The sequence below is a fragment of the Nematostella vectensis genome, chromosome 12 (genome assembly GCF_932526225.1).
Source record: "Nematostella vectensis chromosome 12, jaNemVect1.1, whole genome shotgun sequence".
Taxonomy (NCBI): domain Eukaryota; kingdom Metazoa; phylum Cnidaria; class Anthozoa; order Actiniaria; family Edwardsiidae; genus Nematostella; species Nematostella vectensis.
In genome coordinates, this window is record NC_064045.1 from 2,269,882 (window position 1) to 2,296,844 (window position 26,963).

Sequence of the window (26,963 nt, forward strand, 5' to 3'; positions counted from 1 at the left end):
TTTCCTTAGAGGTCGGCTGATTGCTATTATAAACTATTGCAACAAAGTAGGGAATCACATCATTTGCTCATTCAAGCACAAGTGAACATTTCTCACTCATTCATCAAACAGCAGAAAAAAAAAAAAAAAACATGTCTGGTCGTGGTAAAGGCGGTAAAGGTCTTGGCAAGGGTGGAGCAAAGAGACATCGAAAGATCCTGCGTGATAATATCCAGGGTATAACCAAACCTGCAATTCGCCGACTTGCTCGTCGTGGCGGTGTGAAGCGTATCTCCGGTCTTATCTATGAGGAGACCCGTGGTGTCCTCAAGGTTTTCCTTGAAAATGTCATTCGAGATGCTGTAACTTACACAGAGCATGCCAAAAGAAAGACCGTCACAGCGATGGACGTCGTGTACGCCCTGAAGCGCCAAGGGCGAACTCTGTACGGCTTCGGTGGCTAAGCGACTTCTCTTCCAAGAGTTCAAAACAAAACACAAACGGTTCTTTTAGGAACCACCACATATGACAAGAGTCATGTCCCAATGCATCGATAATATCTCGTTATAAGAGAAACACTAGAAACGCTAAACTAAACAATCACTCGCGCACCAAACATACAACCACGCACAACTAACCAATACTTACATACCAACAAATAGGTAAAGAAACAAGCTAACAATAGGAGGCCTTTCACAACAAATTTGTAGTTAAATGATTCTGCACAAACTCGCGTTAAGATAAAACTGTGTTTATATCGAATCTAAACATTATCATCTAATATAGAGTCTTAACTCGCGTAAAGATATAACCGTGTTTATTTCGAAGCTAGACATCATCATCAATATAGAGTCTAGTGGCGGTTGCATTTCTTGTTTATGCTTGACAATAACGATGCTATTCCTTAAGCGACTTTTATATTTTTTTTTCTATCGACGAATCAAAAATCTGCTTTTCGGTGTTTTGCGTATGCGCGTACTCTTTCGGTTGAGGTTGTTATTGTTTTTTTTTATAGGGAGAGGTGCATGTTGACTCTAGATATGTAGTGTATATGTTTTTGTGTTGTTTGTTATGGGAGAGGCAGGGGATATTCGTTTTGTTATAGTCAGATTGCATGTGACTTGAACTTTTCTCTATGTGGTGGCTCCTAAAAGAGCCGTTTTATTGCTATAGAGCAATGAATCACTTGCTGCTGGTGTACTTAGTAACGGCTTTGGTCCCCTCGCTGACGGCGTGTTTGGCAAGCTCCCCTGGTAGTAGTAGGCGAATTGCAGTCTGAATCTCTCGCGAGCTGATTGTGGACTTCTTGTTGTAGTGCGCTAGTCGAGACGACTCTGCAGCGATGCGTTCGAATATATCGTTCACGAACGAATTCATGATGCCCATTGCTTTGCTGGAGATTCCTGTGTCGGGATGAACTTGCTTCAGAACTTTGTAAATGTAGATGGCGTAGCTCTCCTTGCGACGACCTTTGCGCTTCTTTTTGTCACCAGCTACGACGTTTTTCTTGCCTTTAGATGCTTCGGGTTTCTTACCAGATTTAGGAGGCATGATGTTTGTTAACAGGCCCGAGTGCTCAAATGAAACTTAATTTTCTGATTCTCAGAAAGAAATTGTAAATACTCGAGATGCGAGTACGCTTTTATTTACAACTCTATTGTTACTGACCGGATCGGAATGGAAGCCATCCCATTGGCTGTTTTTCGCTAATATGCAGATGCGGCTTGTCACCGCCCCGCGCACCGGCAAACGCGCTGTACACACAACAAAAGATCTATTGTTTACGCAATTTTACGTTTCGATCCGGCATGCAGAATAAATAGAAAGGCAAAGTCAGTACAGCTAAGTGATCTCATCACAACATTCAGACGTTAAATCAACTCAACCACTGTTTAGTTATATATAAATCATCATGTCTGGCCGAGGCAAAGGTAAAGCTAAGGGCACCAAGTCCAAGACTCGCTCATCCCGTGCCGGACTTCAGTTCCCCGTCGGCCGTATCCATCGTCACCTCCGTAAGGGCAACTACGCTGAGAGAGTAGGCGCCGGTGCACCTGTATACCTTGCTGCAGTCCTAGAGTATCTAAGTGCTGAGATATTGGAGCTTGCCGGTAACGCTGCTCGTGACAACAAGTAAACGAGGATAATCCCGCGTCACCTACAGCTTGCCGTAAGAAACGACGAGGAGCTGAATAGGTTATTGCATGGTGTTACCATTGCGCAGGGCGGGGTCCTACCAAACATCCAAGCATCTCTTCTCCCGAAGAAGACCGAGAAAAAGAGCAAGTGAGCAGTCAGGACTCGGCTGCTGAAAAACAAACGGTTCTTTTAGGAACCACCACATCGCACAAAAGTTCAAAGACCACATCATCACTCAAAATACTTTTTTTTATCGCAAAATACCCCATGTATTTTTATTCGATACCCTTATTCTAGAAGATGCCCTTAAACCACATAAACAGCACGTATTCGGTGACAAAACTTTAAGCGGCACGGGCGGTTACTTTGGCGGTGTTACTTAGAAAACGGCGAGCTACGCACCGAGCGATTATTCTCTACTAGCGCGCGCACGCACACACACCTAAACAAAATCTTACTCTCTTATGGTGACCATAAAAATAAGCGCACAAACTTTGAAATTCTCTAAATGTGAGTCAATCCCGTACGAATGATACGAAGAGTTTAAAACAAATTATGAGAAGTCATACCACTCGCGAATTAGGCTTGTTTTGTAAACAAGCGCCAACTCTAAGGAGGCGTCAATAAAATGCATGAGTAAAATTATGTAAAATGTCAGAGGAACGGCCGAGTTCCATATATGCTAGGAATGTGCCATAGAAATGCCACCTTAACACGGGAAAGGGAATTGTCGTTTGAGATGCAGACTGATATTGGACTTTTGATCATGTGGTGGCTCTTAAAAGAGCCGTTTGTAATTTATGAGCTTGGGTGTGTCTAAGCCCGTTCTCCTCGGATTCTGCGGGCGAGCTGTATATCTTTCGGCATGATCGTTACTCGTTTTGCGTGAATAGCGCAGAGATTGGTGTCTTCAAATAAACCAACAAGGTAGGCCTCACTAGCTTCTTGTAGAGCCATAACGGCCGAGCTCTGGAATCTCAGATCGGTCTTGAAATCTTGCGCGATTTCTCGAACTAGACGCTGGAAAGGAAGCTTTCTGATCAACAGCTCGGTAGATTTCTGGTATCGGCGGATCTCACGGAGAGCGACTGTGCCAGGTCTGTAACGGTGAGGTTTCTTCACTCCTCCAGTAGCTGGCGCGCTTTTACGAGCTGCCTTGGTCGCAAGCTGCTTTCTTGGAGCCTTGCCTCCAGTTGATTTTCGAGCCGTTTGCTTAGTGCGAGCCATTTTTTGTTACAATATGTTACAAGGTGTTACAATGGAGCAATCGTTAGATGGAAACCGTGTCGCTTTCTAGAGCTATTTATACCGAGCGCGGGGCTGAGGCGGATCGGAAACACGGAATGCATATTTCATGACCTAAAAACTAACGATTGGTTGAGTTGTCTAGCCTTTTGTCTCATAGCTTAAGATTTCGGCACCGTACGTTTCCTTAGAGGTCGGCTGATTGCTATTATAAACTATTGCAACAAAGTAGGGAATCACATCATTTGCTCATTCAAGCACAAGTGAACATTTCTCACTCATTCATCAAACAGCAGAAAAAAAAAAAAAACATGTCTGGTCGTGGTAAAGGCGGTAAAGGTCTTGGCAAGGGTGGAGCAAAGAGACATCGAAAGATCCTGCGTGATAATATCCAGGGTATAACCAAACCTGCAATTCGCCGACTTGCTCGTCGTGGCGGTGTGAAGCGTATCTCCGGTCTTATCTATGAGGAGACCCGTGGTGTCCTCAAGGTTTTCCTTGAAAATGTCATTCGAGATGCTGTAACTTACACAGAGCATGCCAAAAGAAAGACCGTCACAGCGATGGACGTCGTGTACGCCCTGAAGCGCCAAGGGCGCACTCTGTACGGCTTCGGTGGCTAAGCGACTTCTCTTCCAAGAGTTCAAAACAAAACACAAACGGTTCTTTTAGGAACCACCACATATGACAAGAGTCATGTCCCAATGCATCGATAATATCTCGTTATAAGAGAAACACTAGAAACGCTAAACTAAACAATCACTCGCGCACCAAACATACAACCACGCACAACTAACCAATACTTACATACCAACAAATAGGTAAAGAAACAAGCTAACAATAGGAGGCCTTTCGCAACAAATTTGTAGTTAAATGATTCTGCACAAACTCGCGTTAAGATAAAACTGTGTTTATATCGAATCTAAACATTATCATCTAATATAGAGTCTTAACTCGCGTAAAGATATAACCGTGTTTATTTCGAAGCTAGACATCATCATCAATATAGAGTCTAGTGGCGGTTGCATTTCTTGTTTATGCTTGACAATAACGATGCTATTCCTTAAGCGACTTTTATATTTTTTTTTTCTATCGACGAATCAAAAATCTGCTTTTCGGTGTTTTGCGTATGCGCGTACTCTTTCGGTTGAGGTTGTTATTGTTTTTTTTTTATAGGGAGAGGTGCATGTTGACTCTAGATATGTAGTGTATATGTTTTTGTGTTGTTTGTTATGGGAGAGGCAGGGGATATTCGTTTTGTTATAGTCAGATTGCATGTGACTTGAACTTTTCTCTATGTGGTGGCTCCTAAAAGAGCCGTTTTATTGCTATAGAGCAATGAATCACTTGCTGCTGGTGTACTTAGTAACGGCTTTGGTCCCCTCGCTGACGGCGTGTTTGGCAAGCTCCCCTGGTAGTAGTAGGCGAATTGCAGTCTGAATCTCTCGCGAGCTGATTGTGGACTTCTTGTTGTAGTGCGCTAGTCGAGACGACTCTGCAGCGATGCGTTCGAATATATCGTTCACGAACGAATTCATGATGCCCATTGCTTTGCTGGAGATTCCTGTGTCGGGATGAACTTGCTTCAGAACTTTGTAAATGTAGATGGCGTAGCTCTCCTTGCGACGACCTTTGCGCTTCTTTTTGTCACCAGCTACGACGTTTTTCTTGCCTTTAGATGCTTCGGGTTTCTTACCAGATTTAGGAGGCATGATGTTTGTTAACAGGCCCGAGTGCTCAAATGAAACTTAATTTTCTGATTCTCAGAAAGAAATTGTAAATACTCGAGATGCGAGTACGCTTTTATTTACAACTCTATTGTTACTGACCGGATCGGAATGGAAGCCATCCCATTGGCTGTTTTTCGCTAATATGCAGATGCGGCTTGTCACCGCCCCGCGCACCGGCAAACGCGCTGTACACACAACAAAAGATCTATTGTTTACGCAATTTTACGTTTCGATCCGGCATGCAGAATAAATAGAAAGGCAAAGTCAGTACAGCTAAGTGATCTCATCACAACATTCAGACGTTAAATCAACTCAACCACTGTTTAGTTATATATAAATCATCATGTCTGGCCGAGGCAAAGGTAAAGCTAAGGGCACCAAGTCCAAGACTCGCTCATCCCGTGCCGGACTTCAGTTCCCCGTCGGCCGTATCCATCGTCACCTCCGTAAGGGCAACTACGCTGAGAGAGTAGGCGCCGGTGCACCTGTATACCTTGCTGCAGTCCTAGAGTATCTAAGTGCTGAGATATTGGAGCTTGCCGGTAACGCTGCTCGTGACAACAAGAAAACGAGGATAATCCCGCGTCACCTACAGCTTGCCGTAAGAAACGACGAGGAGCTGAATAGGTTATTGCATGGTGTTACCATTGCGCAGGGCGGGGTCCTACCAAACATCCAAGCATCTCTTCTCCCGAAGAAGACCGAGAAAAAGAGCAAGTGAGCAGTCAGGACTCGGCTGCTGAAAAACAAACGGTTCTTTTAGGAACCACCACATCGCACAAAAGTTCAAAGACCACATCATCACTCAAAATACTTTTTTTTATCGCAAAATACCCCATGTATTTTTATTCGATACCCTTATTCTAGAAGATGCCCTTAAACCACATAAACAGCACGTATTCGGTGACAAAACTTTAAGCGGCACGGGCGGTTACTTTGGCGGTGTTACTTAGAAAACGGCGAGCTACGCACCGAGCGATTATTCTCTACTAGCGCGCGCACGCACACACACCTAAACAAAATCTTACTCTCTTATGGTGACCATAAAAATAAGCGCACAAACTTTGAAATTCTCTAAATGTGAGTCAATCCCGTACGAATGATACGAAGAGTTTAAAACAAATTATGAGAAGTCATACCACTCGCGAATTAGGCTTGTTTTGTAAACAAGCGCCAACTCTAAGGAGGCGTCAATAAAATGCATGAGTAAAATTATGTAAAATGTCAGAGGAACGGCCGAGTTCCATATATGCTAGGAATGTGCCATAGAAATGCCACCTTAACACGGGAAAGGGAATTGTCGTTTGAGATGCAGACTGATATTGGACTTTTGATCATGTGGTGGCTCTTAAAAGAGCCGTTTGTAATTTATGAGCTTGGGTGTGTCTAAGCCCGTTCTCCTCGGATTCTGCGGGCGAGCTGTATATCTTTCGGCATGATCGTTACTCGTTTTGCGTGAATAGCGCAGAGATTGGTGTCTTCAAATAAACCAACAAGGTAGGCCTCACTAGCTTCTTGTAGAGCCATAACGGCCGAGCTCTGGAATCTCAGATCGGTCTTGAAATCTTGTGCGATTTCTCGAACTAGACGCTGGAAAGGAAGCTTTCTGATCAACAGCTCGGTAGATTTCTGGTATCGGCGGATCTCACGGAGAGCGACTGTGCCAGGTCTGTAACGGTGAGGTTTCTTCACTCCTCCAGTAGCTGGCGCGCTTTTACGAGCTGCCTTGGTCGCAAGCTGCTTTCTTGGAGCCTTGCCTCCAGTTGATTTTCGAGCCGTTTGCTTAGTGCGAGCCATTTTTTGTTACAATATGTTACAAGGTGTTACAATGGAGCAATCGTTAGATGGAAACCGTGTCGCTTTCTAGAGCTATTTATACCGAGCGCGGGGCTGAGGCGGATCGAAAACACGGAATGCATATTTCATGACCTAAAAACTAACGATTGGTTGAGTTGTCTAGCCTTTTGTCTCATAGCTTAAGATTTCGGCACCGTACGTTTCCTTAGAGGTCGGCTGATTGCTATTATAAACTATTGCAACAAAGTAGGGAATCACATCATTTGCTCATTCAAGCACAAGTGAACATTTCTCACTCATTCATCAAACAGCAGAAAAAAAAAAAAACATGTCTGGTCGTGGTAAAGGCGGTAAAGGTCTTGGCAAGGGTGGAGCAAAGAGACATCGAAAGATCCTGCGTGATAATATCCAGGGTATAACCAAACCTGCAATTCGCCGACTTGCTCGTCGTGGCGGTGTGAAGCGTATCTCCGGTCTTATCTATGAGGAGACCCGTGGTGTCCTCAAGGTTTTCCTTGAAAATGTCATTCGAGATGCTGTAACTTACACAGAGCATGCCAAAAGAAAGACCGTCACAGCGATGGACGTCGTGTACGCCCTGAAGCGCCAAGGGCGCACTCTGTACGGCTTCGGTGGCTAAGCGACTTCTCTTCCAAGAGTTCAAAACAAAACACAAACGGTTCTTTTAGGAACCACCACATATGACAAGAGTCATGTCCCAATGCATCGATAATATCTCGTTATAAGAGAAACACTAGAAACGCTAAACTAAACAATCACTCGCGCACCAAACATACAACCACGCACAACTAACCAATACTTACATACCAACAAATAGGTAAAGAAACAAGCTAACAATAGGAGGCCTTTCGCAACAAATTTGTAGTTAAATGATTCTGCACAAACTCGCGTTAAGATAAAACTGTGTTTATATCGAATCTAAACATTATCATCTAATATAGAGTCTTAACTCGCGTAAAGATATAACCGTGTTTATTTCGAAGCTAGACATCATCATCAATATAGAGTCTAGTGGCGGTTGCATTTCTTGTTTATGCTTGACAATAACGATGCTATTCCTTAAGCGACTTTTATATTTTTTTTTTCTATCGACGAATCAAAAATCTGCTTTTCGGTGTTTTGCGTATGCGCGTACTCTTTCGGTTGAGGTTGTTATTGTTTTTTTTTTATAGGGAGAGGTGCATGTTGACTCTAGATATGTAGTGTATATGTTTTTGTGTTGTTTGTTATGGGAGAGGCAGGGGATATTCGTTTTGTTATAGTCAGATTGCATGTGACTTGAACTTTTCTCTATGTGGTGGCTCCTAAAAGAGCCGTTTTATTGCTATAGAGCAATGAATCACTTGCTGCTGGTGTACTTAGTAACGGCTTTGGTCCCCTCGCTGACGGCGTGTTTGGCAAGCTCCCCTGGTAGTAGTAGGCGAATTGCAGTCTGAATCTCTCGCGAGCTGATTGTGGACTTCTTGTTGTAGTGCGCTAGTCGAGACGACTCTGCAGCGATGCGTTCGAATATATCGTTCACGAACGAATTCATGATGCCCATTGCTTTGCTGGAGATTCCTGTGTCGGGATGAACTTGCTTCAGAACTTTGTAAATGTAGATGGCGTAGCTCTCCTTGCGACGACCTTTGCGCTTCTTTTTGTCACCAGCTACGACGTTTTTCTTGCCTTTAGATGCTTCGGGTTTCTTACCAGATTTAGGAGGCATGATGTTTGTTAACAGGCCCGAGTGCTCAAATGAAACTTAATTTTTTGATTCTCAGAAAGAAATTGTAAATACTCGAGATGCGAGTACGCTTTTATTTACAACTCTATTGTTACTGACCGGATCGGAATGGAAGCCATCCCATTGGCTGTTTTTCGCTAATATGCAGATGCGGCTTGTCACCGCCCCGCGCACCGGCAAACGCGCTGTACACACAACAAAAGATCTATTGTTTACGCAATTTTACGTTTCGATCCGGCATGCAGAATAAATAGAAAGGCTTGACAATAACGATGCTATTCCTTAAGCGACTTTTATATTTTTTTTTTCTATCGACGAATCAAAAATCTGCTTTTCGGTGTTTTGCGTATGCGCGTACTCTTTCGGTTGAGGTTGTTATTGTTTTTTTTTTATAGGGAGAGGTGCATGTTGACTCTAGATATGTAGTGTATATGTTTTTGTGTTGTTTGTTATGGGAGAGGCAGGGGATATTCGTTTTGTTATAGTCAGATTGCATGTGACTTGAACTTTTCTCTATGTGGTGGCTCCTAAAAGAGCCGTTTTATTGCTATAGAGCAATGAATCACTTGCTGCTGGTGTACTTAGTAACGGCTTTGGTCCCCTCGCTGACGGCGTGTTTGGCAAGCTCCCCTGGTAGTAGTAGGCGAATTGCAGTCTGAATCTCTCGCGAGCTGATTGTGGACTTCTTGTTGTAGTGCGCTAGTCGAGACGACTCTGCAGCGATGCGTTCGAATATATCGTTCACGAACGAATTCATGATGCCCATTGCTTTGCTGGAGATTCCTGTGTCGGGATGAACTTGCTTCAGAACTTTGTAAATGTAGATGGCGTAGCTCTCCTTGCGACGACCTTTGCGCTTCTTTTTGTCACCAGCTACGACGTTTTTCTTGCCTTTAGATGCTTCGGGTTTCTTACCAGATTTAGGAGGCATGATGTTTGTTAACAGGCCCGAGTGCTCAAATGAAACTTAATTTTCTGATTCTCAGAAAGAAATTGTAAATACTCGAGATGCGAGTACGCTTTTATTTACAACTCTATTGTTACTGACCGGATCGGAATGGAAGCCATCCCATTGGCTGTTTTTCGCTAATATGCAGATGCGGCTTGTCACCGCCCCGCGCACCGGCAAACGCGCTGTACACACAACAAAAGATCTATTGTTTACGCAATTTTACGTTTCGATCCGGCATGCAGAATAAATAGAAAGGCAAAGTCAGTACAGCTAAGTGATCTCATCACAACATTCAGACGTTAAATCAACTCAACCACTGTTTAGTTATATATAAATCATCATGTCTGGCCGAGGCAAAGGTAAAGCTAAGGGCACCAAGTCCAAGACTCGCTCATCCCGTGCCGGACTTCAGTTCCCCGTCGGCCGTATCCATCGTCACCTCCGTAAGGGCAACTACGCTGAGAGAGTAGGCGCCGGTGCACCTGTATACCTTGCTGCAGTCCTAGAGTATCTAAGTGCTGAGATATTGGAGCTTGCCGGTAACGCTGCTCGTGACAACAAGAAAACGAGGATAATCCCGCGTCACCTACAGCTTGCCGTGTACGCCCTGAAGCGCCAAGGGCGCACTCTGTACGGCTTCGGTGGCTAAGCGACTTCTCTTCCAAGAGTTCAAAACAAAACACAAACGGTTCTTTTAGGAACCACCACATATGACAAGAGTCATGTCCCAATGCATCGATAATATCTCGTTATAAGAGAAACACTAGAAACGCTAAACTAAACAATCACTCGCGCACCAAACATACAACCACGCACAACTAACCAATACTTACATACCAACAAATAGGTAAAGAAACAAGCTAACAATAGGAGGCCTTTCGCAACAAATTTGTAGTTAAATGATTCTGCACAAACTCGCGTTAAGATAAAACTGTGTTTATATCGAATCTAAACATTATCATCTAATATAGAGTCTTAACTCGCGTAAAGATATAACCGTGTTTATTTCGAAGCTAGACATCATCATCAATATAGAGTCTAGTGGCGGTTGCATTTCTTGTTTATGCTTGACAATAACGATGCTATTCCTTAAGCGACTTTTATATTTTTTTTTTCTATCGACGAATCAAAAATCTGCTTTTCGGTGTTTTGCGTATGCGCGTACTCTTTCGGTTGAGGTTGTTATTGTTTTTTTTTTATAGGGAGAGGTGCATGTTGACTCTAGATATGTAGTGTATATGTTTTTGTGTTGTTTGTTATGGGAGAGGCAGGGGATATTCGTTTTGTTATAGTCAGATTGCATGTGACTTGAACTTTTCTCTATGTGGTGGCTCCTAAAAGAGCCGTTTTATTGCTATAGAGCAATGAATCACTTGCTGCTGGTGTACTTAGTAACGGCTTTGGTCCCCTCGCTGACGGCGTGTTTGGCAAGCTCCCCTGGTAGTAGTAGGCGAATTGCAGTCTGAATCTCTCGCGAGCTGATTGTGGACTTCTTGTTGTAGTGCGCTAGTCGAGACGACTCTGCAGCGATGCGTTCGAATATATCGTTCACGAACGAATTCATGATGCCCATTGCTTTGCTGGAGATTCCTGTGTCGGGATGAACTTGCTTCAGAACTTTGTAAATGTAGATGGCGTAGCTCTCCTTGCGACGACCTTTGCGCTTCTTTTTGTCACCAGCTACGACGTTTTTCTTGCCTTTAGATGCTTCGGGTTTCTTACCAGATTTAGGAGGCATGATGTTTGTTAACAGGCCCGAGTGCTCAAATGAAACTTAATTTTTTGATTCTCAGAAAGAAATTGTAAATACTCGAGATGCGAGTACGCTTTTATTTACAACTCTATTGTTACTGACCGGATCGGAATGGAAGCCATCCCATTGGCTGTTTTTCGCTAATATGCAGATGCGGCTTGTCACCGCCCCGCGCACCGGCAAACGCGCTGTACACACAACAAAAGATCTATTGTTTACGCAATTTTACGTTTCGATCCGGCATGCAGAATAAATAGAAAGGCTTGACAATAACGATGCTATTCCTTAAGCGACTTTTATATTTTTTTTTTTCTATCGACGAATCAAAAATCTGCTTTTCGGTGTTTTGCGTATGCGCGTACTCTTTCGGTTGAGGTTGTTATTGTTTTTTTTTTATAGGGAGAGGTGCATGTTGACTCTAGATATGTAGTGTATATGTTTTTGTGTTGTTTGTTATGGGAGAGGCAGGGGATATTCGTTTTGTTATAGTCAGATTGCATGTGACTTGAACTTTTCTCTATGTGGTGGCTCCTAAAAGAGCCGTTTTATTGCTATAGAGCAATGAATCACTTGCTGCTGGTGTACTTAGTAACGGCTTTGGTCCCCTCGCTGACGGCGTGTTTGGCAAGCTCCCCTGGTAGTAGTAGGCGAATTGCAGTCTGAATCTCTCGCGAGCTGATTGTGGACTTCTTGTTGTAGTGCGCTAGTCGAGACGACTCTGCAGCGATGCGTTCGAATATATCGTTCACGAACGAATTCATGATGCCCATTGCTTTGCTGGAGATTCCTGTGTCGGGATGAACTTGCTTCAGAACTTTGTAAATGTAGATGGCGTAGCTCTCCTTGCGACGACCTTTGCGCTTCTTTTTGTCACCAGCTACGACGTTTTTCTTGCCTTTAGATGCTTCGGGTTTCTTACCAGATTTAGGAGGCATGATGTTTGTTAACAGGCCCGAGTGCTCAAATGAAACTTAATTTTTTGATTCTCAGAAAGAAATTGTAAATACTCGAGATGCGAGTACGCTTTTATTTACAACTCTATTGTTACTGACCGGATCGGAATGGAAGCCATCCCATTGGCTGTTTTTCGCTAATATGCAGATGCGGCTTGTCACCGCCCCGCGCACCGGCAAACGCGCTGTACACACAACAAAAGATCTATTGTTTACGCAATTTTACGTTTCGATCCGGCATGCAGAATAAATAGAAAGGCTTGACAATAACGATGCTATTCCTTAAGCGACTTTTATATTTTTTTTTTCTATCGACGAATCAAAAATCTGCTTTTCGGTGTTTTGCGTATGCGCGTACTCTTTCGGTTGAGGTTGTTATTGTTTTTTTTTTTATAGGGAGAGGTGCATGTTGACTCTAGATATGTAGTGTATATGTTTTTGTGTTGTTTGTTATGGGAGAGGCAGGGGATATTCGTTTTGTTATAGTCAGATTGCATGTGACTTGAACTTTTCTCTATGTGGTGGCTCCTAAAAGAGCCGTTTTATTGCTATAGAGCAATGAATCACTTGCTGCTGGTGTACTTAGTAACGGCTTTGGTCCCCTCGCTGACGGCGTGTTTGGCAAGCTCCCCTGGTAGTAGTAGGCGAATTGCAGTCTGAATCTCTCGCGAGCTGATTGTGGACTTCTTGTTGTAGTGCGCTAGTCGAGACGACTCTGCAGCGATGCGTTCGAATATATCGTTCACGAACGAATTCATGATGCCCATTGCTTTGCTGGAGATTCCTGTGTCGGGATGAACTTGCTTCAGAACTTTGTAAATGTAGATGGCGTAGCTCTCCTTGCGACGACCTTTGCGCTTCTTTTTGTCACCAGCTACGACGTTTTTCTTGCCTTTAGATGCTTCGGGTTTCTTACCAGATTTAGGAGGCATGATGTTTGTTAACAGGCCCGAGTGCTCAAATGAAACTTAATTTTTTGATTCTCAGAAAGAAATTGTAAATACTCGAGATGCGAGTACGCTTTTATTTACAACTCTATTGTTACTGACCGGATCGGAATGGAAGCCATCCCATTGGCTGTTTTTCGCTAATATGCAGATGCGGCTTGTCACCGCCCCGCGCACCGGCAAACGCGCTGTACACACAACAAAAGATCTATTGTTTACGCAATTTTACGTTTCGATCCGGCATGCAGAATAAATAGAAAGGCTTGACAATAACGATGCTATTCCTTAAGCGACTTTTATATTTTTTTTTTCTATCGACGAATCAAAAATCTGCTTTTCGGTGTTTTGCGTATGCGCGTACTCTTTCGGTTGAGGTTGTTATTGTTTTTTTTTTTATAGGGAGAGGTGCATGTTGACTCTAGATATGTAGTGTATATGTTTTTGTGTTGTTTGTTATGGGAGAGGCAGGGGATATTCGTTTTGTTATAGTCAGATTGCATGTGACTTGAACTTTTCTCTATGTGGTGGCTCCTAAAAGAGCCGTTTTATTGCTATAGAGCAATGAATCACTTGCTGCTGGTGTACTTAGTAACGGCTTTGGTCCCCTCGCTGACGGCGTGTTTGGCAAGCTCCCCTGGTAGTAGTAGGCGAATTGCAGTCTGAATCTCTCGCGAGCTGATTGTGGACTTCTTGTTGTAGTGCGCTAGTCGAGACGACTCTGCAGCGATGCGTTCGAATATATCGTTCACGAACGAATTCATGATGCCCATTGCTTTGCTGGAGATTCCTGTGTCGGGATGAACTTGCTTCAGAACTTTGTAAATGTAGATGGCGTAGCTCTCCTTGCGACGACCTTTGCGCTTCTTTTTGTCACCAGCTACGACGTTTTTCTTGCCTTTAGATGCTTCGGGTTTCTTACCAGATTTAGGAGGCATGATGTTTGTTAACAGGCCCGAGTGCTCAAATGAAACTTAATTTTCTGATTCTCAGAAAGAAATTGTAAATACTCGAGATGCGAGTACGCTTTTATTTACAACTCTATTGTTACTGACCGGATCGGAATGGAAGCCATCCCATTGGCTGTTTTTCGCTAATATGCAGATGCGGCTTGTCACCGCCCCGCGCACCGGCAAACGCGCTGTACACACAACAAAAGATCTATTGTTTACGCAATTTTACGTTTCGATCCGGCATGCAGAATAAATAGAAAGGCAAAGTCAGTACAGCTAAGTGATCTCATCACAACATTCAGACGTTAAATCAACTCAACCACTGTTTAGTTATATATAAATCATCATGTCTGGCCGAGGCAAAGGTAAAGCTAAGGGCACCAAGTCCAAGACTCGCTCATCCCGTGCCGGACTTCAGTTCCCCGTCGGCCGTATCCATCGTCACCTCCGTAAGGGCAACTACGCTGAGAGAGTAGGCGCCGGTGCACCTGTATACCTTGCTGCAGTCCTAGAGTATCTAAGTGCTGAGATATTGGAGCTTGCCGGTAACGCTGCTCGTGACAACAAGAAAACGAGGATAATCCCGCGTCACCTACAGCTTGCCGTAAGAAACGACGAGGAGCTGAATAGGTTATTGCATGGTGTTACCATTGCGCAGGGCGGGGTCCTACCAAACATCCAAGCATCTCTTCTCCCGAAGAAGACCGAGAAAAAGAGCAAGTGAGCAGTCAGGACTCGGCTGCTGAAAAACAAACGGTTCTTTTAGGAACCACCACATCGCACAAAAGTTCAAAGACCACATCATCACTCAAAATACTTTTTTTTATCGCAAAATACCCCATGTATTTTTATTCGATACCCTTATTCTAGAAGATGCCCTTAAACCACATAAACAGCACGTATTCGGTGACAAAACTTTAAGCGGCACGGGCGGTTACTTTGGCGGTGTTACTTAGAAAACGGCGAGCTACGCACCGAGCGATTATTCTCTACTAGCGCGCGCACGCACACACACCTAAACAAAATCTTACTCTCTTATGGTGACCATAAAAATAAGCGCACAAACTTTGAAATTCTCTAAATGTGAGTCAATCCCGTACGAATGATACGAAGAGTTTAAAACAAATTATGAGAAGTCATACCACTCGCGAATTAGGCTTGTTTTGTAAACAAGCGCCAACTCTAAGGAGGCGTCAATAAAATGCATGAGTAAAATTATGTAAAATGTCAGAGGAACGGCCGAGTTCCATATATGCTAGGAATGTGCCATAGAAATGCCACCTTAACACGGGAAAGGGAATTGTCGTTTGAGATGCAGACTGATATTGGACTTTTGATCATGTGGTGGCTCTTAAAAGAGCCGTTTGTAATTTATGAGCTTGGGTGTGTCTAAGCCCGTTCTCCTCGGATTCTGCGGGCGAGCTGTATATCTTTCGGCATGATCGTTACTCGTTTTGCGTGAATAGCGCAGAGATTGGTGTCTTCAAATAAACCAACAAGGTAGGCCTCACTAGCTTCTTGTAGAGCCATAACGGCCGAGCTCTGGAATCTCAGATCGGTCTTGAAATCTTGTGCGATTTCTCGAACTAGACGCTGGAAAGGAAGCTTTCTGATCAACAGCTCGGTAGATTTCTGGTATCGGCGGATCTCACGGAGAGCGACTGTGCCAGGTCTGTAACGGTGAGGTTTCTTCACTCCTCCTCCAGTAGCTGGCGCGCTTTTACGAGCTGCCTTGGTCGCAAGCTGCTTTCTTGGAGCCTTGCCTCCAGTTGATTTTCGAGCCGTTTGCTTAGTGCGAGCCATTTTTTGTTACAATATGTTACAAGGTGTTACAATGGAGCAATCGTTAGATGGAAACCGTGTCGCTTTCTAGAGCTATTTATACCGAGCGCGGGGCTGAGGCGGATCGAAAACACGGAATGCATATTTCATGACCTAAAAACTAACGATTGGTTGAGTTGTCTAGCCTTTTGTCTCATAGCTTAAGATTTCGGCACCGTACGTTTCCTTAGAGGTCGGCTGATTGCTATTATAAACTATTGCAACAAAGTAGGGAATCACATCATTTGCTCATTCAAGCACAAGTGAACATTTCTCACTCATTCATCAAACAGCAGAAAAAAAAAAAAAAACATGTCTGGTCGTGGTAAAGGCGGTAAAGGTCTTGGCAAGGGTGGAGCAAAGAGACATCGAAAGATCCTGCGTGATAATATCCAGGGTATAACCAAACCTGCAATTCGCCGACTTGCTCGTCGTGGCGGTGTGAAGCGTATCTCCGGTCTTATCTATGAGGAGACCCGTGGTGTCCTCAAGGTTTTCCTTGAAAATGTCATTCGAGATGCTGTAACTTACACAGAGCATGCCAAAAGAAAGACCGTCACAGCGATGGACGTCGTGTACGCCCTGAAGCGCCAAGGGCGCACTCTGTACGGCTTCGGTGGCTAAGCGACTTCTCTTCCAAGAGTTCAAAACAAAACACAAACGGTTCTTTTAGGAACCACCACATATGACAAGAGTCATGTCCCAATGCATCGATAATATCTCGTTATAAGAGAAACACTAGAAACGCTAAACTAAACAATCACTCGCGCACCAAACATACAACCACGCACAACTAACCAATACTTACATACCAACAAATAGGTAAAGAAACAAGCTAACAATAGGAGGCCTTTCGCAACAAATTTGTAGTTAAATGATTCTGCACAAACTCGCGTTAAGATAAAACTGTGTTTATATCGAATCTAAACATTATCATCTAATATAGAGTCTTAACTCGCGTAAAGATATAACCGTGTTTATTTCGAAGCTAGACATCATCATCAATATAGAGTCTAGTGGCGGTTGCATTTCTTGTTTATGCTTGACAATAACGATGCTATTCCTTAAGCGACTTTTATATTTTTTTTTTCTATCGACGAATCAAAAATCTGCTTTTCGGTGTTTTGCGTATGCGCGTACTCTTTCGGTTGAGGTTGTTATTGTTTTTTTTTTATAGGGAGAGGTGCATGTTGACTCTAGATATGTAGTGTATATGTTTTTGTGTTGTTTGTTATGGGAGAGGCAGGGGATATTCGTTTTGTTATAGTCAGATTGCATGTGACTTGAACTTTTCTCTATGTGGTGGCTCCTAAAAGAGCCGTTTTATTGCTATAGAGCAATGAATCACTTGCTGCTGGTGTACTTAGTAACGGCTTTGGTCCCCTCGCTGACGGCGTGTTTGGCAAGCTCCCCTGGTAGTAGTAGGCGAATTGCAGTCTGAATCTCTCGCGAGCTGATTGTGGACTTCTTGTTGTAGTGCGCTAGTCGAGACGACTCTGCAGCGATGCGTTCGAATATATCGTTCACGAACGAATTCATGATGCCCATTGCTTTGCTGGAGATTCCTGTGTCGGGATGAACTTGCTTCAGAACTTTGTAAATGTAGATGGCGTAGCTCTCCTTGCGACGACCTTTGCGCTTCTTTTTGTCACCAGCTACGACGTTTTTCTTGCCTTTAGATGCTTCGGGTTTCTTACCAGATTTAGGAGGCATGATGTTTGTTAACAGGCCCGAGTGCTCAAATGAAACTTAATTTTCTGATTCTCAGAAAGAAATTGTAAATACTCGAGATGCGAGTACGCTTTTATTTACAACTCTATTGTTACTGACCGGATCGGAATGGAAGCCATCCCATTGGCTGTTTTTCGCTAATATGCAGATGCGGCTTGTCACCGCCCCGCGCACCGGCAAACGCGCTGTACACACAACAAAAGATCTATTGTTTACGCAATTTTACGTTTCGATCCGGCATGCAGAATAAATAGAAAGGCAAAGTCAGTACAGCTAAGTGATCTCATCACAACATTCAGACGTTAAATCAACTCAACCACTGTTTAGTTATATATAAATCATCATGTCTGGCCGAGGCAAAGGTAAAGCTAAGGGCACCAAGTCCAAGACTCGCTCATCCCGTGCCGGACTTCAGTTCCCCGTCGGCCGTATCCATCGTCACCTCCGTAAGGGCAACTACGCTGAGAGAGTAGGCGCCGGTGCACCTGTATACCTTGCTGCAGTCCTAGAGTATCTAAGTGCTGAGATATTGGAGCTTGCCGGTAACGCTGCTCGTGACAACAAGAAAACGAGGATAATCCCGCGTCACCTACAGCTTGCCGTAAGAAACGACGAGGAGCTGAATAGGTTATTGCATGGTGTTACCATTGCGCAGGGCGGGGTCCTACCAAACATCCAAGCATCTCTTCTCCCGAAGAAGACCGAGAAAAAGAGCAAGTGAGCAGTCAGGACTCGGCTGCTGAAAAACAAACGGTTCTTTTAGGAACCACCACATCGCACAAAAGTTCAAAGACCACATCATCACTCAAAATACTTTTTTTTATCGCAAAATACCCCATGTATTTTTATTCGATACCCTTATTCTAGAAGATGCCCTTAAACCACATAAACAGCACGTATTCGGTGACAAAACTTTAAGCGGCACGGGCGGTTACTTTGGCGGTGTTACTTAGAAAACGGCGAGCTACGCACCGAGCGATTATTCTCTACTAGCGCGCGCACGCACACACACCTAAACAAAATCTTACTCTCTTATGGTGACCATAAAAATAAGCGCACAAACTTTGAAATTCTCTAAATGTGAGTCAATCCCGTACGAATGATACGAAGAGTTTAAAACAAATTATGAGAAGTCATACCACTCGCGAATTAGGCTTGTTTTGTAAACAAGCGCCAACTCTAAGGAGGCGTCAATAAAATGCATGAGTAAAATTATGTAAAATGTCAGAGGAACGGCCGAGTTCCATATATGCTAGGAATGTGCCATAGAAATGCCACCTTAACACGGGAAAGGGAATTGTCGTTTGAGATGCAGACTGATATTGGACTTTTGATCATGTGGTGGCTCTTAAAAGAGCCGTTTGTAATTTATGAGCTTGGGTGTGTCTAAGCCCGTTCTCCTCGGATTCTGCGGGCGAGCTGTATATCTTTCGGCATGATCGTTACTCGTTTTGCGTGAATAGCGCAGAGATTGGTGTCTTCAAATAAACCAACAAGGTAGGCCTCACTAGCTTCTTGTAGAGCCATAACGGCCGAGCTCTGGAATCTCAGATCGGTCTTGAAATCTTGTGCGATTTCTCGAACTAGACGCTGGAAAGGAAGCTTTCTGATCAACAGCTCGGTAGATTTCTGGTATCGGCGGATCTCACGGAGAGCGACTGTGCCAGGTCTGTAACGGTGAGGTTTCTTCACTCCTCCAGTAGCTGGCGCGCTTTTACGAGCTGCCTTGGTCGCAAGCTGCTTTCTTGGAGCCTTGCCTCCAGTTGATTTTCGAGCCGTTTGCTTAGTGCGAGCCATTTTTTGTTACAATATGTTACAAGGTGTTACAATGGAGCAATCGTTAGATGGAAACCGTGTCGCTTTCTAGAGCTATTTATACCGAGCGCGGGGCTGAGGCGGATCGAAAACACGGAATGCATATTTCATGACCTAAAAACTAACGATTGGTTGAGTTGTCTAGCCTTTTGTCTCATAGCTTAAGATTTCGGCACCGTACGTTTCCTTAGAGGTCGGCTGATTGCTATTATAAACTATTGCAACAAAGTAGGGAATCACATCATTTGCTCATTCAAGCACAAGTGAACATTTCTCACTCATTCATCAAACAGCAGAAAAAAAAAAAAAAACATGTCTGGTCGTGGTAAAGGCGGTAAAGGTCTTGGCAAGGGTGGAGCAAAGAGACATCGAAAGATCCTGCGTGATAATATCCAGGGTATAACCAAACCTGCAATTCGCCGACTTGCTCGTCGTGGCGGTGTGAAGCGTATCTCCGGTCTTATCTATGAGGAGACCCGTGGTGTCCTCAAGGTTTTCCTTGAAAATGTCATTCGAGATGCTGTAACTTACACAGAGCATGCCAAAAGAAAGACCGTCACAGCGATGGACGTCGTGTACGCCCTGAAGCGCCAAGGGCGCACTCTGTACGGCTTCGGTGGCTAAGCGACTTCTCTTCCAAGAGTTCAAAACAAAACACAAACGGTTCTTTTAGGAACCACCACATATGACAAGAGTCATGTCCCAATGCATCGATAATATCTCGTTATAAGAGAAACACTAGAAACGCTAAACTAAACAATCACTCGCGCACCAAACATACAACCACGCACAACTAACCAATACTTACATACCAACAAATAGGTAAAGAAACAAGCTAACAATAGGAGGCCTTTCGCAACAAATTTGTAGTTAAATGATTCTGCACAAACTCGCGTTAAGATAAAACTGTGTTTATATCGAATCTAAACATTATCATCTAATATAGAGTCTTAACTCGCGTAAAGATATAACCGTGTTTATTTCGAAGCTAGACATCATCATCAATATAGAGTCTAGTGGCGGTTGCATTTCTTGTTTATGCTTGACAATAACGATGCTATTCCTTAAGCGACTTTTATATTTTTTTTTTCTATCGACGAATCAAAAATCTGCTTTTCGGTGTTTTGCGTATGCGCGTACTCTTTCGGTTGAGGTTGTTATTGTTTTTTTTTATAGGGAGAGGTGCATGTTGACTCTAGATATGTAGTGTATATGTTTTTGTGTTGTTTGTTATGGGAGAGGCAGGGGATATTCGTTTTGTTATAGTCAGATTGCATGTGACTTGAACTTTTCTCTATGTGGTGGCTCCTAAAAGAGCCGTTTTATTGCTATAGAGCAATGAATCACTTGCTGCTGGTGTACTTAGTAACGGCTTTGGTCCCCTCGCTGACGGCGTGTTTGGCAAGCTCCCCTGGTAGTAGTAGGCGAATTGCAGTCTGAATCTCTCGCGAGCTGATTGTGGACTTCTTGTTGTAGTGCGCTAGTCGAGACGACTCTGCAGCGATGCGTTCGAATATATCGTTCACGAACGAATTCATGATGCCCATTGCTTTGCTGGAGATTCCTGTGTCGGGATGAACTTGCTTCAGAACTTTGTAAATGTAGATGGCGTAGCTCTCCTTGCGACGACCTTTGCGCTTCTTTTTGTCACCAGCTACGACGTTTTTCTTGCCTTTAGATGCTTCGGGTTTCTTACCAGATTTAGGAGGCATGATGTTTGTTAACAGGCCCGAGTGCTCAAATGAAACTTAATTTTCTGATTCTCAGAAAGAAATTGTAAATACTCGAGATGCGAGTACGCTTTTATTTACAACTCTATTGTTACTGACCGGATCGGAATGGAAGCCATCCCATTGGCTGTTTTTCGCTAATATGCAGATGCGGCTTGTCACCGCCCCGCGCACCGGCAAACGCGCTGTACACACAACAAAAGATCTATTGTTTACGCAATTTTACGTTTCGATCCGGCATGCAGAATAAATAGAAAGGCAAAGTCAGTACAGCTAAGTGATCTCATCACAACATTCAGACGTTAAATCAACTCAACCACTGTTTAGTTATATATAAATCATCATGTCTGGCCGAGGCAAAGGTAAAGCTAAGGGCACCAAGTCCAAGACTCGCTCATCCCGTGCCGGACTTCAGTTCCCCGTCGGCCGTATCCATCGTCACCTCCGTAAGGGCAACTACGCTGAGAGAGTAGGCGCCGGTGCACCTGTATACCTTGCTGCAGTCCTAGAGTATCTAAGTGCTGAGATATTGGAGCTTGCCGGTAACGCTGCTCGTGACAACAAGAAAACGAGGATAATCCCGCGTCACCTACAGCTTGCCGTAAGAAACGACGAGGAGCTGAATAGGTTATTGCATGGTGTTACCATTGCGCAGGGCGGGGTCCTACCAAACATCCAAGCATCTCTTCTCCCGAAGAAGACCGAGAAAAAGAGCAAGTGAGCAGTCAGGACTCGGCTGCTGAAAAACAAACGGTTCTTTTAGGAACCACCACATCGCACAAAAGTTCAAAGACCACATCATCACTCAAAATACTTTTTTTATCGCAAAATACCCCATGTATTTTTATTCGATACCCTTATTCTAGAAGATGCCCTTAAACCACATAAACAGCACGTATTCGGTGACAAAACTTTAAGCGGCACGGGCGGTTACTTTGGCGGTGTTACTTAGAAAACGGCGAGCTACGCACCGAGCGATTATTCTCTACTAGCGCGCGCACGCACACACACCTAAACAAAATCTTACTCTCTTATGGTGACCATAAAAATAAGCGCACAAACTTTGAAATTCTCTAAATGTGAGTCAATCCCGTACGAATGATACGAAGAGTTTAAAACAAATTATGAGAAGTCATACCACTCGCGAATTAGGCTTGTTTTGTAAACAAGCGCCAACTCTAAGGAGGCGTCAATAAAATGCATGAGTAAAATTATGTAAAATGTCAGAGGAACGGCCGAGTTCCATATATGCTAGGAATGTGCCATAGAAATGCCACCTTAACACGGGAAAGGGAATTGTCGTTTGAGATGCAGACTGATATTGGACTTTTGATCATGTGGTGGCTCTTAAAAGAGCCGTTTGTAATTTATGAGCTTGGGTGTGTCTAAGCCCGTTCTCCTCGGATTCTGCGGGCGAGCTGTATATCTTTCGGCATGATCGTTACTCGTTTTGCGTGAATAGCGCAGAGATTGGTGTCTTCAAATAAACCAACAAGGTAGGCCTCACTAGCTTCTTGTAGAGCCATAACGGCCGAGCTCTGGAATCTCAGATCGGTCTTGAAATCTTGTGCGATTTCTCGAACTAGACGCTGGAAAGGAAGCTTTCTGATCAACAGCTCGGTAGATTTCTGGTATCGGCGGATCTCACGGAGAGCGACTGTGCCAGGTCTGTAACGGTGAGGTTTCTTCACTCCTCCAGTAGCTGGCGCGCTTTTACGAGCTGCCTTGGTCGCAAGCTGCTTTCTTGGAGCCTTGCCTCCAGTTGATTTTCGAGCCGTTTGCTTAGTGCGAGCCATTTTTTGTTACAATATGTTACAAGGTGTTACAATGGAGCAATCGTTAGATGGAAACCGTGTCGCTTTCTAGAGCTATTTATACCGAGCGCGGGGCTGAGGCGGATCGGAAACACGGAATGCATATTTCATGACCTAAAAACTAACGATTGGTTGAGTTGTCTAGCCTTTTGTCTCATAGCTTAAGATTTCGGCACCGTACGTTTCCTTAGAGGTCGGCTGATTGCTATTATAAACTATTGCAACAAAGTAGGGAATCACATCATTTGCTCATTCAAGCACAAGTGAACATTTCTCACTCATTCATCAAACAGCAGAAAAAAAAAAACATGTCTGGTCGTGGTAAAGGCGGTAAAGGTCTTGGCAAGGGTGGAGCAAAGAGACATCGAAAGATCCTGCGTGATAATATCCAGGGTATAACCAAACCTGCAATTCGCCGACTTGCTCGTCGTGGCGGTGTGAAGCGTATCTCCGGTCTTATCTATGAGGAGACCCGTGGTGTCCTCAAGGTTTTCCTTGAAAATGTCATTCGAGATGCTGTAACTTACACAGAGCATGCCAAAAGAAAGACCGTCACAGCGATGGACGTCGTGTACGCCCTGAAGCGCCAAGGGCGCACTCTGTACGGCTTCGGTGGCTAAGCGACTTCTCTTCCAAGAGTTCAAAACAAAACACAAACGGTTCTTTTAGGAACCACCACATATGACAAGAGTCATGTCCCAATGCATCGATAATATCTCGTTATAAGAGAAACACTAGAAACGCTAAACTAAACAATCACTCGCGCACCAAACATACAACCACGCACAACTAACCAATACTTACATACCAACAAATAGGTAAAGAAACAAGCTAACAATAGGAGGCCTTTCGCAACAAATTTGTAGTTAAATGATTCTGCACAAACTCGCGTTAAGATAAAACTGTGTTTATATCGAATCTAAACATTATCATCTAATATAGAGTCTTAACTCGCGTAAAGATATAACCGTGTTTATTTCGAAGCTAGACATCATCATCAATATAGAGTCTAGTGGCGGTTGCATTTCTTGTTTATGCTTGACAATAACGATGCTATTCCTTAAGCGACTTTTATTTTTTTTTTTTCTATCGACGAATCAAAAATCTGCTTTTCGGTGTTTTGCGTATGCGCGTACTCTTTCGGTTGAGGTTGTTATTGTTTTTTTTTTATAGGGAGAGGTGCATGTTGACTCTAGATATGTAGTGTATATGTTTTTGTGTTGTTTGTTATGGGAGAGGCAGGGGATATTCGTTTTGTTATAGTCAGATTGCATGTGACTTGAACTTTTCTCTATGTGGTGGCTCCTAAAAGAGCCGTTTTATTGCTATAGAGCAATGAATCACTTGCTGCTGGTGTACTTAGTAACGGCTTTGGTCCCCTCGCTGACGGCGTGTTTGGCAAGCTCCCCTGGTAGTAGTAGGCGAATTGCAGTCTGAATCTCTCGCGAGCTGATTGTGGACTTCTTGTTGTAGTGCGCTAGTCGAGACGACTCTGCAGCGATGCGTTCGAATATATCGTTCACGAACGAATTCATGATGCCCATTGCTTTGCTGGAGATTCCTGTGTCGGGATGAACTTGCTTCAGAACTTTGTAAATGTAGATGGCGTAGCTCTCCTTGCGACGACCTTTGCGCTTCTTTTTGTCACCAGCTACGACGTTTTTCTTGCCTTTAGATGCTTCGGGTTTCTTACCAGATTTAGGAGGCATGATGTTTGTTAACAGGCCCGAGTGCTCAAATGAAACTTAATTTTCTGATTCTCAGAAAGAAATTGTAAATACTCGAGATGCGAGTACGCTTTTATTTACAACTCTATTGTTACTGACCGGATCGGAATGGAAGCCATCCCATTGGCTGTTTTTCGCTAATATGCAGATGCGGCTTGTCACCGCCCCGCGCACCGGCAAACGCGCTGTACACACAACAAAAGATCTATTGTTTACGCAATTTTACGTTTCGATCCGGCATGCAGAATAAATAGAAAGGCAAAGTCAGTACAGCTAAGTGATCTCATCACAACATTCAGACGTTAAATCAACTCAACCACTGTTTAGTTATATATAAATCATCATGTCTGGCCGAGGCAAAGGTAAAGCTAAGGGCACCAAGTCCAAGACTCGCTCATCCCGTGCCGGACTTCAGTTCCCCGTCGGCCGTATCCATCGTCACCTCCGTAAGGGCAACTACGCTGAGAGAGTAGGCGCCGGTGCACCTGTATACCTTGCTGCAGTCCTAGAGTATCTAAGTGCTGAGATATTGGAGCTTGCCGGTAACGCTGCTCGTGACAACAAGAAAACGAGGATAATCCCGCGTCACCTACAGCTTGCCGTAAGAAACGACGAGGAGCTGAATAGGTTATTGCATGGTGTTACCATTGCGCAGGGCGGGGTCCTACCAAACATCCAAGCATCTCTTCTCCCGAAGAAGACCGAGAAAAAGAGCAAGTGAGCAGTCAGGACTCGGCTGCTGAAAAACAAACGGTTCTTTTAGGAACCACCACATCGCACAAAAGTTCAAAGACCACATCATCACTCAAAATACTTTTTTTTATCGCAAAATACCCCATGTATTTTTATTCGATACCCTTATTCTAGAAGATGCCCTTAAACCACATAAACAGCACGTATTCGGTGACAAAACTTTAAGCGGCACGGGCGGTTACTTTGGCGGTGTTACTTAGAAAACGGCGAGCTACGCACCGAGCGATTATTCTCTACTAGCGCGCGCACGCACACACACCTAAACAAAATCTTACTCTCTTATGGTGACCATAAAAATAAGCGCACAAACTTTGAAATTCTCTAAATGTGAGTCAATCCCGTACGAATGATACGAAGAGTTTAAAACAAATTATGAGAAGTCATACCACTCGCGAATTAGGCTTGTTTTGTAAACAAGCGCCAACTCTAAGGAGGCGTCAATAAAATGCATGAGTAAAATTATGTAAAATGTCAGAGGAACGGCCGAGTTCCATATATGCTAGGAATGTGCCATAGAAATGCCACCTTAACACGGGAAAGGGAATTGTCGTTTGAGATGCAGACTGATATTGGACTTTTGATCATGTGGTGGCTCTTAAAAGAGCCGTTTGTAATTTATGAGCTTGGGTGTGTCTAAGCCCGTTCTCCTCGGATTCTGCGGGCGAGCTGTATATCTTTCGGCATGATCGTTACTCGTTTTGCGTGAATAGCGCAGAGATTGGTGTCTTCAAATAAACCAACAAGGTAGGCCTCACTAGCTTCTTGTAGAGCCATAACGGCCGAGCTCTGGAATCTCAGATCGGTCTTGAAATCTTGTGCGATTTCTCGAACTAGACGCTGGAAAGGAAGCTTTCTGATCAACAGCTCGGTAGATTTCTGGTATCGGCGGATCTCACGGAGAGCGACTGTGCCAGGTCTGTAACGGTGAGGTTTCTTCACTCCTCCAGTAGCTGGCGCGCTTTTACGAGCTGCCTTGGTCGCAAGCTGCTTTCTTGGAGCCTTGCCTCCAGTTGATTTTCGAGCCGTTTGCTTAGTGCGAGCCATTTTTTGTTACAATATGTTACAAGGTGTTACAATGGAGCAATCGTTAGATGGAAACCGTGTCGCTTTCTAGAGCTATTTATACCGAGCGCGGGGCTGAGGCGGATCGAAAACACGGAATGCATATTTCATGACCTAAAAACTAACGATTGGTTGAGTTGTCTAGCCTTTTGTCTCATAGCTTAAGATTTCGGCACCGTACGTTTCCTTAGAGGTCGGCTGATTGCTATTATAAACTATTGCAACAAAGTAGGGAATCACATCATTTGCTCATTCAAGCACAAGTGAACATTTCTCACTCATTCATCAAACAGCAGAAAAAAAAAAAAAACATGTCTG

At 43.9% G+C, this 26,963-nt stretch overlaps 29 protein-coding genes across 35 annotated transcripts; 12 read left to right on the top strand and 17 right to left on the bottom strand.

Annotated features, from left to right (window-relative positions):
- Window positions 1–61: 61 nt before the first annotated feature.
- Window positions 62–1,140, top strand: LOC5509564 (histone H4). The gene has a single exon (XM_001630020.2). It carries the CDS (start codon window positions 132–134, stop codon window positions 441–443), a length of 312 nt encoding a protein of 103 aa, XP_001630070.2. The 5' UTR covers window positions 62–131; the 3' UTR covers window positions 444–1,140.
- LOC125557209 (late histone H2B.L4-like) lies at window positions 1,112–1,530 on the bottom strand. The gene has a single exon (XM_048719564.1). It carries the CDS (start codon window positions 1,528–1,530, stop codon window positions 1,162–1,164), a length of 369 nt encoding a protein of 122 aa, XP_048575521.1. The 3' UTR covers window positions 1,112–1,161.
- LOC125557142 (histone H3) lies at window positions 1,421–3,457 on the bottom strand. 2 transcript variants are annotated; one of them, XM_048719493.1, is made up of 2 exons: window positions 2,890–3,455; window positions 1,421–1,663 (listed from the first exon to the last, which is right to left on the bottom strand). In XM_048719493.1, the coding sequence occupies exon 1, from the start codon at window positions 3,343–3,345 to the stop codon at window positions 2,935–2,937; it is 411 nt and encodes a 136-aa protein (XP_048575450.1). In that variant the 5' UTR covers window positions 3,346–3,455; the 3' UTR covers window positions 1,421–1,663; window positions 2,890–2,934. The 2 variants fall into 2 exon arrangements, with proteins under 2 accessions (XP_048575450.1, XP_048575449.1); XM_048719492.1 differs by lacking the exon at window positions 1,421–1,663 and adding an exon at window positions 2,498–2,710 and having other exon boundaries at window positions 2,946–3,457.
- Window positions 3,458–3,488: 31 nt separating this feature from the next.
- On the top strand, window positions 3,489–4,044 carry LOC125557235 (histone H4). Its single transcript, XM_048719586.1, has one exon. It carries the CDS (start codon window positions 3,675–3,677, stop codon window positions 3,984–3,986), a length of 312 nt encoding a protein of 103 aa, XP_048575543.1. The 5' UTR covers window positions 3,489–3,674; the 3' UTR covers window positions 3,987–4,044.
- A 492-nt stretch (window positions 4,045–4,536) lies between these two features.
- On the bottom strand, window positions 4,537–5,075 carry LOC125557208 (late histone H2B.L4-like). Its single transcript, XM_048719563.1, has one exon. It carries the CDS (start codon window positions 5,073–5,075, stop codon window positions 4,707–4,709), a length of 369 nt encoding a protein of 122 aa, XP_048575520.1. The 3' UTR covers window positions 4,537–4,706.
- On the bottom strand, window positions 4,966–6,986 carry LOC125557164 (histone H3). Of its 2 annotated transcripts, none has more exons than XM_048719525.1 (2): window positions 6,435–6,986; window positions 4,966–5,208 (listed from the first exon to the last, which is right to left on the bottom strand). In XM_048719525.1, the coding sequence occupies exon 1, from the start codon at window positions 6,888–6,890 to the stop codon at window positions 6,480–6,482; it is 411 nt and encodes a 136-aa protein (XP_048575482.1). In that variant the 5' UTR covers window positions 6,891–6,986; the 3' UTR covers window positions 4,966–5,208; window positions 6,435–6,479. The 2 variants fall into 2 exon arrangements, with proteins under 2 accessions (XP_048575482.1, XP_048575481.1); XM_048719524.1 differs by lacking the exon at window positions 4,966–5,208 and adding an exon at window positions 6,043–6,255 and having other exon boundaries at window positions 6,491–6,986.
- Window positions 5,332–5,865, top strand: LOC125557185 (histone H2A-like). Its single transcript, XM_048719545.1, has one exon. It carries the CDS (start codon window positions 5,437–5,439, stop codon window positions 5,812–5,814), a length of 378 nt encoding a protein of 125 aa, XP_048575502.1. The 5' UTR covers window positions 5,332–5,436; the 3' UTR covers window positions 5,815–5,865.
- Window positions 6,987–7,119: 133 nt separating the features above from the next.
- On the top strand, window positions 7,120–7,588 carry LOC125557232 (histone H4). The gene has a single exon (XM_048719583.1). The coding sequence runs from the start codon at window positions 7,219–7,221 to the stop codon at window positions 7,528–7,530; it is 312 nt and encodes a 103-aa protein (XP_048575540.1). The 5' UTR covers window positions 7,120–7,218; the 3' UTR covers window positions 7,531–7,588.
- Window positions 7,589–8,080: 492 nt separating this feature from the next.
- LOC5495819 (late histone H2B.L4) lies at window positions 8,081–8,685 on the bottom strand. Its single transcript, XM_001617611.3, has one exon. The coding sequence runs from the start codon at window positions 8,617–8,619 to the stop codon at window positions 8,251–8,253; it is 369 nt and encodes a 122-aa protein (XP_001617661.1). The 5' UTR covers window positions 8,620–8,685; the 3' UTR covers window positions 8,081–8,250.
- Window positions 8,686–9,029: 344 nt separating this feature from the next.
- On the bottom strand, window positions 9,030–9,839 carry LOC125557213 (late histone H2B.L4-like). The gene has a single exon (XM_048719567.1). It carries the CDS (start codon window positions 9,566–9,568, stop codon window positions 9,200–9,202), a length of 369 nt encoding a protein of 122 aa, XP_048575524.1. The 5' UTR covers window positions 9,569–9,839; the 3' UTR covers window positions 9,030–9,199.
- Window positions 9,840–9,929: 90 nt separating this feature from the next.
- Window positions 9,930–10,238, top strand: LOC125557481 (histone H2A-beta, sperm-like). The gene has a single exon (XM_048720123.1). It carries the CDS (start codon window positions 9,930–9,932, stop codon window positions 10,236–10,238), a length of 309 nt encoding a protein of 102 aa, XP_048576080.1.
- Window positions 10,239–10,788: 550 nt separating this feature from the next.
- On the bottom strand, window positions 10,789–11,393 carry LOC125557212 (late histone H2B.L4-like). Its single transcript, XM_048719566.1, has one exon. It carries the CDS (start codon window positions 11,325–11,327, stop codon window positions 10,959–10,961), a length of 369 nt encoding a protein of 122 aa, XP_048575523.1. The 5' UTR covers window positions 11,328–11,393; the 3' UTR covers window positions 10,789–10,958.
- Window positions 11,394–11,738: 345 nt separating this feature from the next.
- Window positions 11,739–12,343, bottom strand: LOC125557214 (late histone H2B.L4-like). Its single transcript, XM_048719568.1, has one exon. The coding sequence runs from the start codon at window positions 12,275–12,277 to the stop codon at window positions 11,909–11,911; it is 369 nt and encodes a 122-aa protein (XP_048575525.1). The 5' UTR covers window positions 12,278–12,343; the 3' UTR covers window positions 11,739–11,908.
- A 345-nt stretch (window positions 12,344–12,688) lies between these two features.
- LOC125557215 (late histone H2B.L4-like) lies at window positions 12,689–13,293 on the bottom strand. The gene has a single exon (XM_048719569.1). The coding sequence runs from the start codon at window positions 13,225–13,227 to the stop codon at window positions 12,859–12,861; it is 369 nt and encodes a 122-aa protein (XP_048575526.1). The 5' UTR covers window positions 13,228–13,293; the 3' UTR covers window positions 12,689–12,858.
- A 345-nt stretch (window positions 13,294–13,638) lies between these two features.
- Window positions 13,639–14,294, bottom strand: LOC5498792 (late histone H2B.L4). Its single transcript, XM_001620416.3, has one exon. The coding sequence runs from the start codon at window positions 14,175–14,177 to the stop codon at window positions 13,809–13,811; it is 369 nt and encodes a 122-aa protein (XP_001620466.2). The 5' UTR covers window positions 14,178–14,294; the 3' UTR covers window positions 13,639–13,808.
- On the bottom strand, window positions 14,134–16,195 carry LOC125557137 (histone H3-like). Of its 2 annotated transcripts, none has more exons than XM_048719482.1 (2): window positions 15,537–16,172; window positions 14,134–14,310 (listed from the first exon to the last, which is right to left on the bottom strand). In XM_048719482.1, the coding sequence occupies exon 1, from the start codon at window positions 15,993–15,995 to the stop codon at window positions 15,582–15,584; it is 414 nt and encodes a 137-aa protein (XP_048575439.1). In that variant the 5' UTR covers window positions 15,996–16,172; the 3' UTR covers window positions 14,134–14,310; window positions 15,537–15,581. The 2 variants fall into 2 exon arrangements, with proteins under 2 accessions (XP_048575439.1, XP_048575438.1); XM_048719481.1 differs by lacking the exon at window positions 14,134–14,310 and adding an exon at window positions 15,145–15,357 and having other exon boundaries at window positions 15,593–16,195.
- Window positions 14,434–14,967, top strand: LOC5498791 (histone H2A). Its single transcript, XM_001620415.3, has one exon. The coding sequence runs from the start codon at window positions 14,539–14,541 to the stop codon at window positions 14,914–14,916; it is 378 nt and encodes a 125-aa protein (XP_001620465.1). The 5' UTR covers window positions 14,434–14,538; the 3' UTR covers window positions 14,917–14,967.
- An 84-nt stretch (window positions 16,196–16,279) lies between the features above and the next one.
- Window positions 16,280–16,695, top strand: LOC125557234 (histone H4). The gene has a single exon (XM_048719585.1). The coding sequence runs from the start codon at window positions 16,326–16,328 to the stop codon at window positions 16,635–16,637; it is 312 nt and encodes a 103-aa protein (XP_048575542.1). The 5' UTR covers window positions 16,280–16,325; the 3' UTR covers window positions 16,638–16,695.
- A 492-nt stretch (window positions 16,696–17,187) lies between these two features.
- LOC125557204 (late histone H2B.L4-like) lies at window positions 17,188–17,726 on the bottom strand. The gene has a single exon (XM_048719560.1). It carries the CDS (start codon window positions 17,724–17,726, stop codon window positions 17,358–17,360), a length of 369 nt encoding a protein of 122 aa, XP_048575517.1. The 3' UTR covers window positions 17,188–17,357.
- LOC125557166 (histone H3) lies at window positions 17,617–19,699 on the bottom strand. Of its 2 annotated transcripts, none has more exons than XM_048719527.1 (2): window positions 19,086–19,697; window positions 17,617–17,859 (listed from the first exon to the last, which is right to left on the bottom strand). In XM_048719527.1, exon 1 carries the CDS (start codon window positions 19,539–19,541, stop codon window positions 19,131–19,133), a length of 411 nt encoding a protein of 136 aa, XP_048575484.1. In that variant the 5' UTR covers window positions 19,542–19,697; the 3' UTR covers window positions 17,617–17,859; window positions 19,086–19,130. The 2 variants fall into 2 exon arrangements, with proteins under 2 accessions (XP_048575484.1, XP_048575483.1); XM_048719526.1 differs by lacking the exon at window positions 17,617–17,859 and adding an exon at window positions 18,694–18,906 and having other exon boundaries at window positions 19,142–19,699.
- LOC125557186 (histone H2A-like) lies at window positions 17,983–18,516 on the top strand. The gene has a single exon (XM_048719546.1). The coding sequence runs from the start codon at window positions 18,088–18,090 to the stop codon at window positions 18,463–18,465; it is 378 nt and encodes a 125-aa protein (XP_048575503.1). The 5' UTR covers window positions 17,983–18,087; the 3' UTR covers window positions 18,466–18,516.
- A 126-nt stretch (window positions 19,700–19,825) lies between the features above and the next one.
- Window positions 19,826–20,241, top strand: LOC125557236 (histone H4). The gene has a single exon (XM_048719587.1). It carries the CDS (start codon window positions 19,872–19,874, stop codon window positions 20,181–20,183), a length of 312 nt encoding a protein of 103 aa, XP_048575544.1. The 5' UTR covers window positions 19,826–19,871; the 3' UTR covers window positions 20,184–20,241.
- Window positions 20,242–20,732: 491 nt separating this feature from the next.
- LOC125557205 (late histone H2B.L4-like) lies at window positions 20,733–21,271 on the bottom strand. Its single transcript, XM_048719561.1, has one exon. It carries the CDS (start codon window positions 21,269–21,271, stop codon window positions 20,903–20,905), a length of 369 nt encoding a protein of 122 aa, XP_048575518.1. The 3' UTR covers window positions 20,733–20,902.
- LOC125557141 (histone H3) lies at window positions 21,162–23,192 on the bottom strand. 2 transcript variants are annotated; one of them, XM_048719491.1, is made up of 2 exons: window positions 22,630–23,189; window positions 21,162–21,404 (listed from the first exon to the last, which is right to left on the bottom strand). In XM_048719491.1, exon 1 carries the CDS (start codon window positions 23,083–23,085, stop codon window positions 22,675–22,677), a length of 411 nt encoding a protein of 136 aa, XP_048575448.1. In that variant the 5' UTR covers window positions 23,086–23,189; the 3' UTR covers window positions 21,162–21,404; window positions 22,630–22,674. The 2 variants fall into 2 exon arrangements, with proteins under 2 accessions (XP_048575448.1, XP_048575447.1); XM_048719490.1 differs by lacking the exon at window positions 21,162–21,404 and adding an exon at window positions 22,238–22,450 and having other exon boundaries at window positions 22,686–23,192.
- LOC125557192 (histone H2A-like) lies at window positions 21,528–22,061 on the top strand. Its single transcript, XM_048719551.1, has one exon. It carries the CDS (start codon window positions 21,633–21,635, stop codon window positions 22,008–22,010), a length of 378 nt encoding a protein of 125 aa, XP_048575508.1. The 5' UTR covers window positions 21,528–21,632; the 3' UTR covers window positions 22,011–22,061.
- Window positions 23,193–23,230: 38 nt separating the features above from the next.
- On the top strand, window positions 23,231–23,781 carry LOC125557233 (histone H4). Its single transcript, XM_048719584.1, has one exon. It carries the CDS (start codon window positions 23,412–23,414, stop codon window positions 23,721–23,723), a length of 312 nt encoding a protein of 103 aa, XP_048575541.1. The 5' UTR covers window positions 23,231–23,411; the 3' UTR covers window positions 23,724–23,781.
- Window positions 23,782–24,273: 492 nt separating this feature from the next.
- Window positions 24,274–24,812, bottom strand: LOC125557207 (late histone H2B.L4-like). The gene has a single exon (XM_048719562.1). It carries the CDS (start codon window positions 24,810–24,812, stop codon window positions 24,444–24,446), a length of 369 nt encoding a protein of 122 aa, XP_048575519.1. The 3' UTR covers window positions 24,274–24,443.
- Window positions 24,703–26,785, bottom strand: LOC125557163 (histone H3). 2 transcript variants are annotated; one of them, XM_048719523.1, is made up of 2 exons: window positions 26,172–26,783; window positions 24,703–24,945 (listed from the first exon to the last, which is right to left on the bottom strand). In XM_048719523.1, the coding sequence occupies exon 1, from the start codon at window positions 26,625–26,627 to the stop codon at window positions 26,217–26,219; it is 411 nt and encodes a 136-aa protein (XP_048575480.1). In that variant the 5' UTR covers window positions 26,628–26,783; the 3' UTR covers window positions 24,703–24,945; window positions 26,172–26,216. The 2 variants fall into 2 exon arrangements, with proteins under 2 accessions (XP_048575480.1, XP_048575479.1); XM_048719522.1 differs by lacking the exon at window positions 24,703–24,945 and adding an exon at window positions 25,780–25,992 and having other exon boundaries at window positions 26,228–26,785.
- On the top strand, window positions 25,069–25,602 carry LOC125557187 (histone H2A-like). Its single transcript, XM_048719547.1, has one exon. It carries the CDS (start codon window positions 25,174–25,176, stop codon window positions 25,549–25,551), a length of 378 nt encoding a protein of 125 aa, XP_048575504.1. The 5' UTR covers window positions 25,069–25,173; the 3' UTR covers window positions 25,552–25,602.
- Window positions 26,786–26,963: the final 178 nt, after the last annotated feature.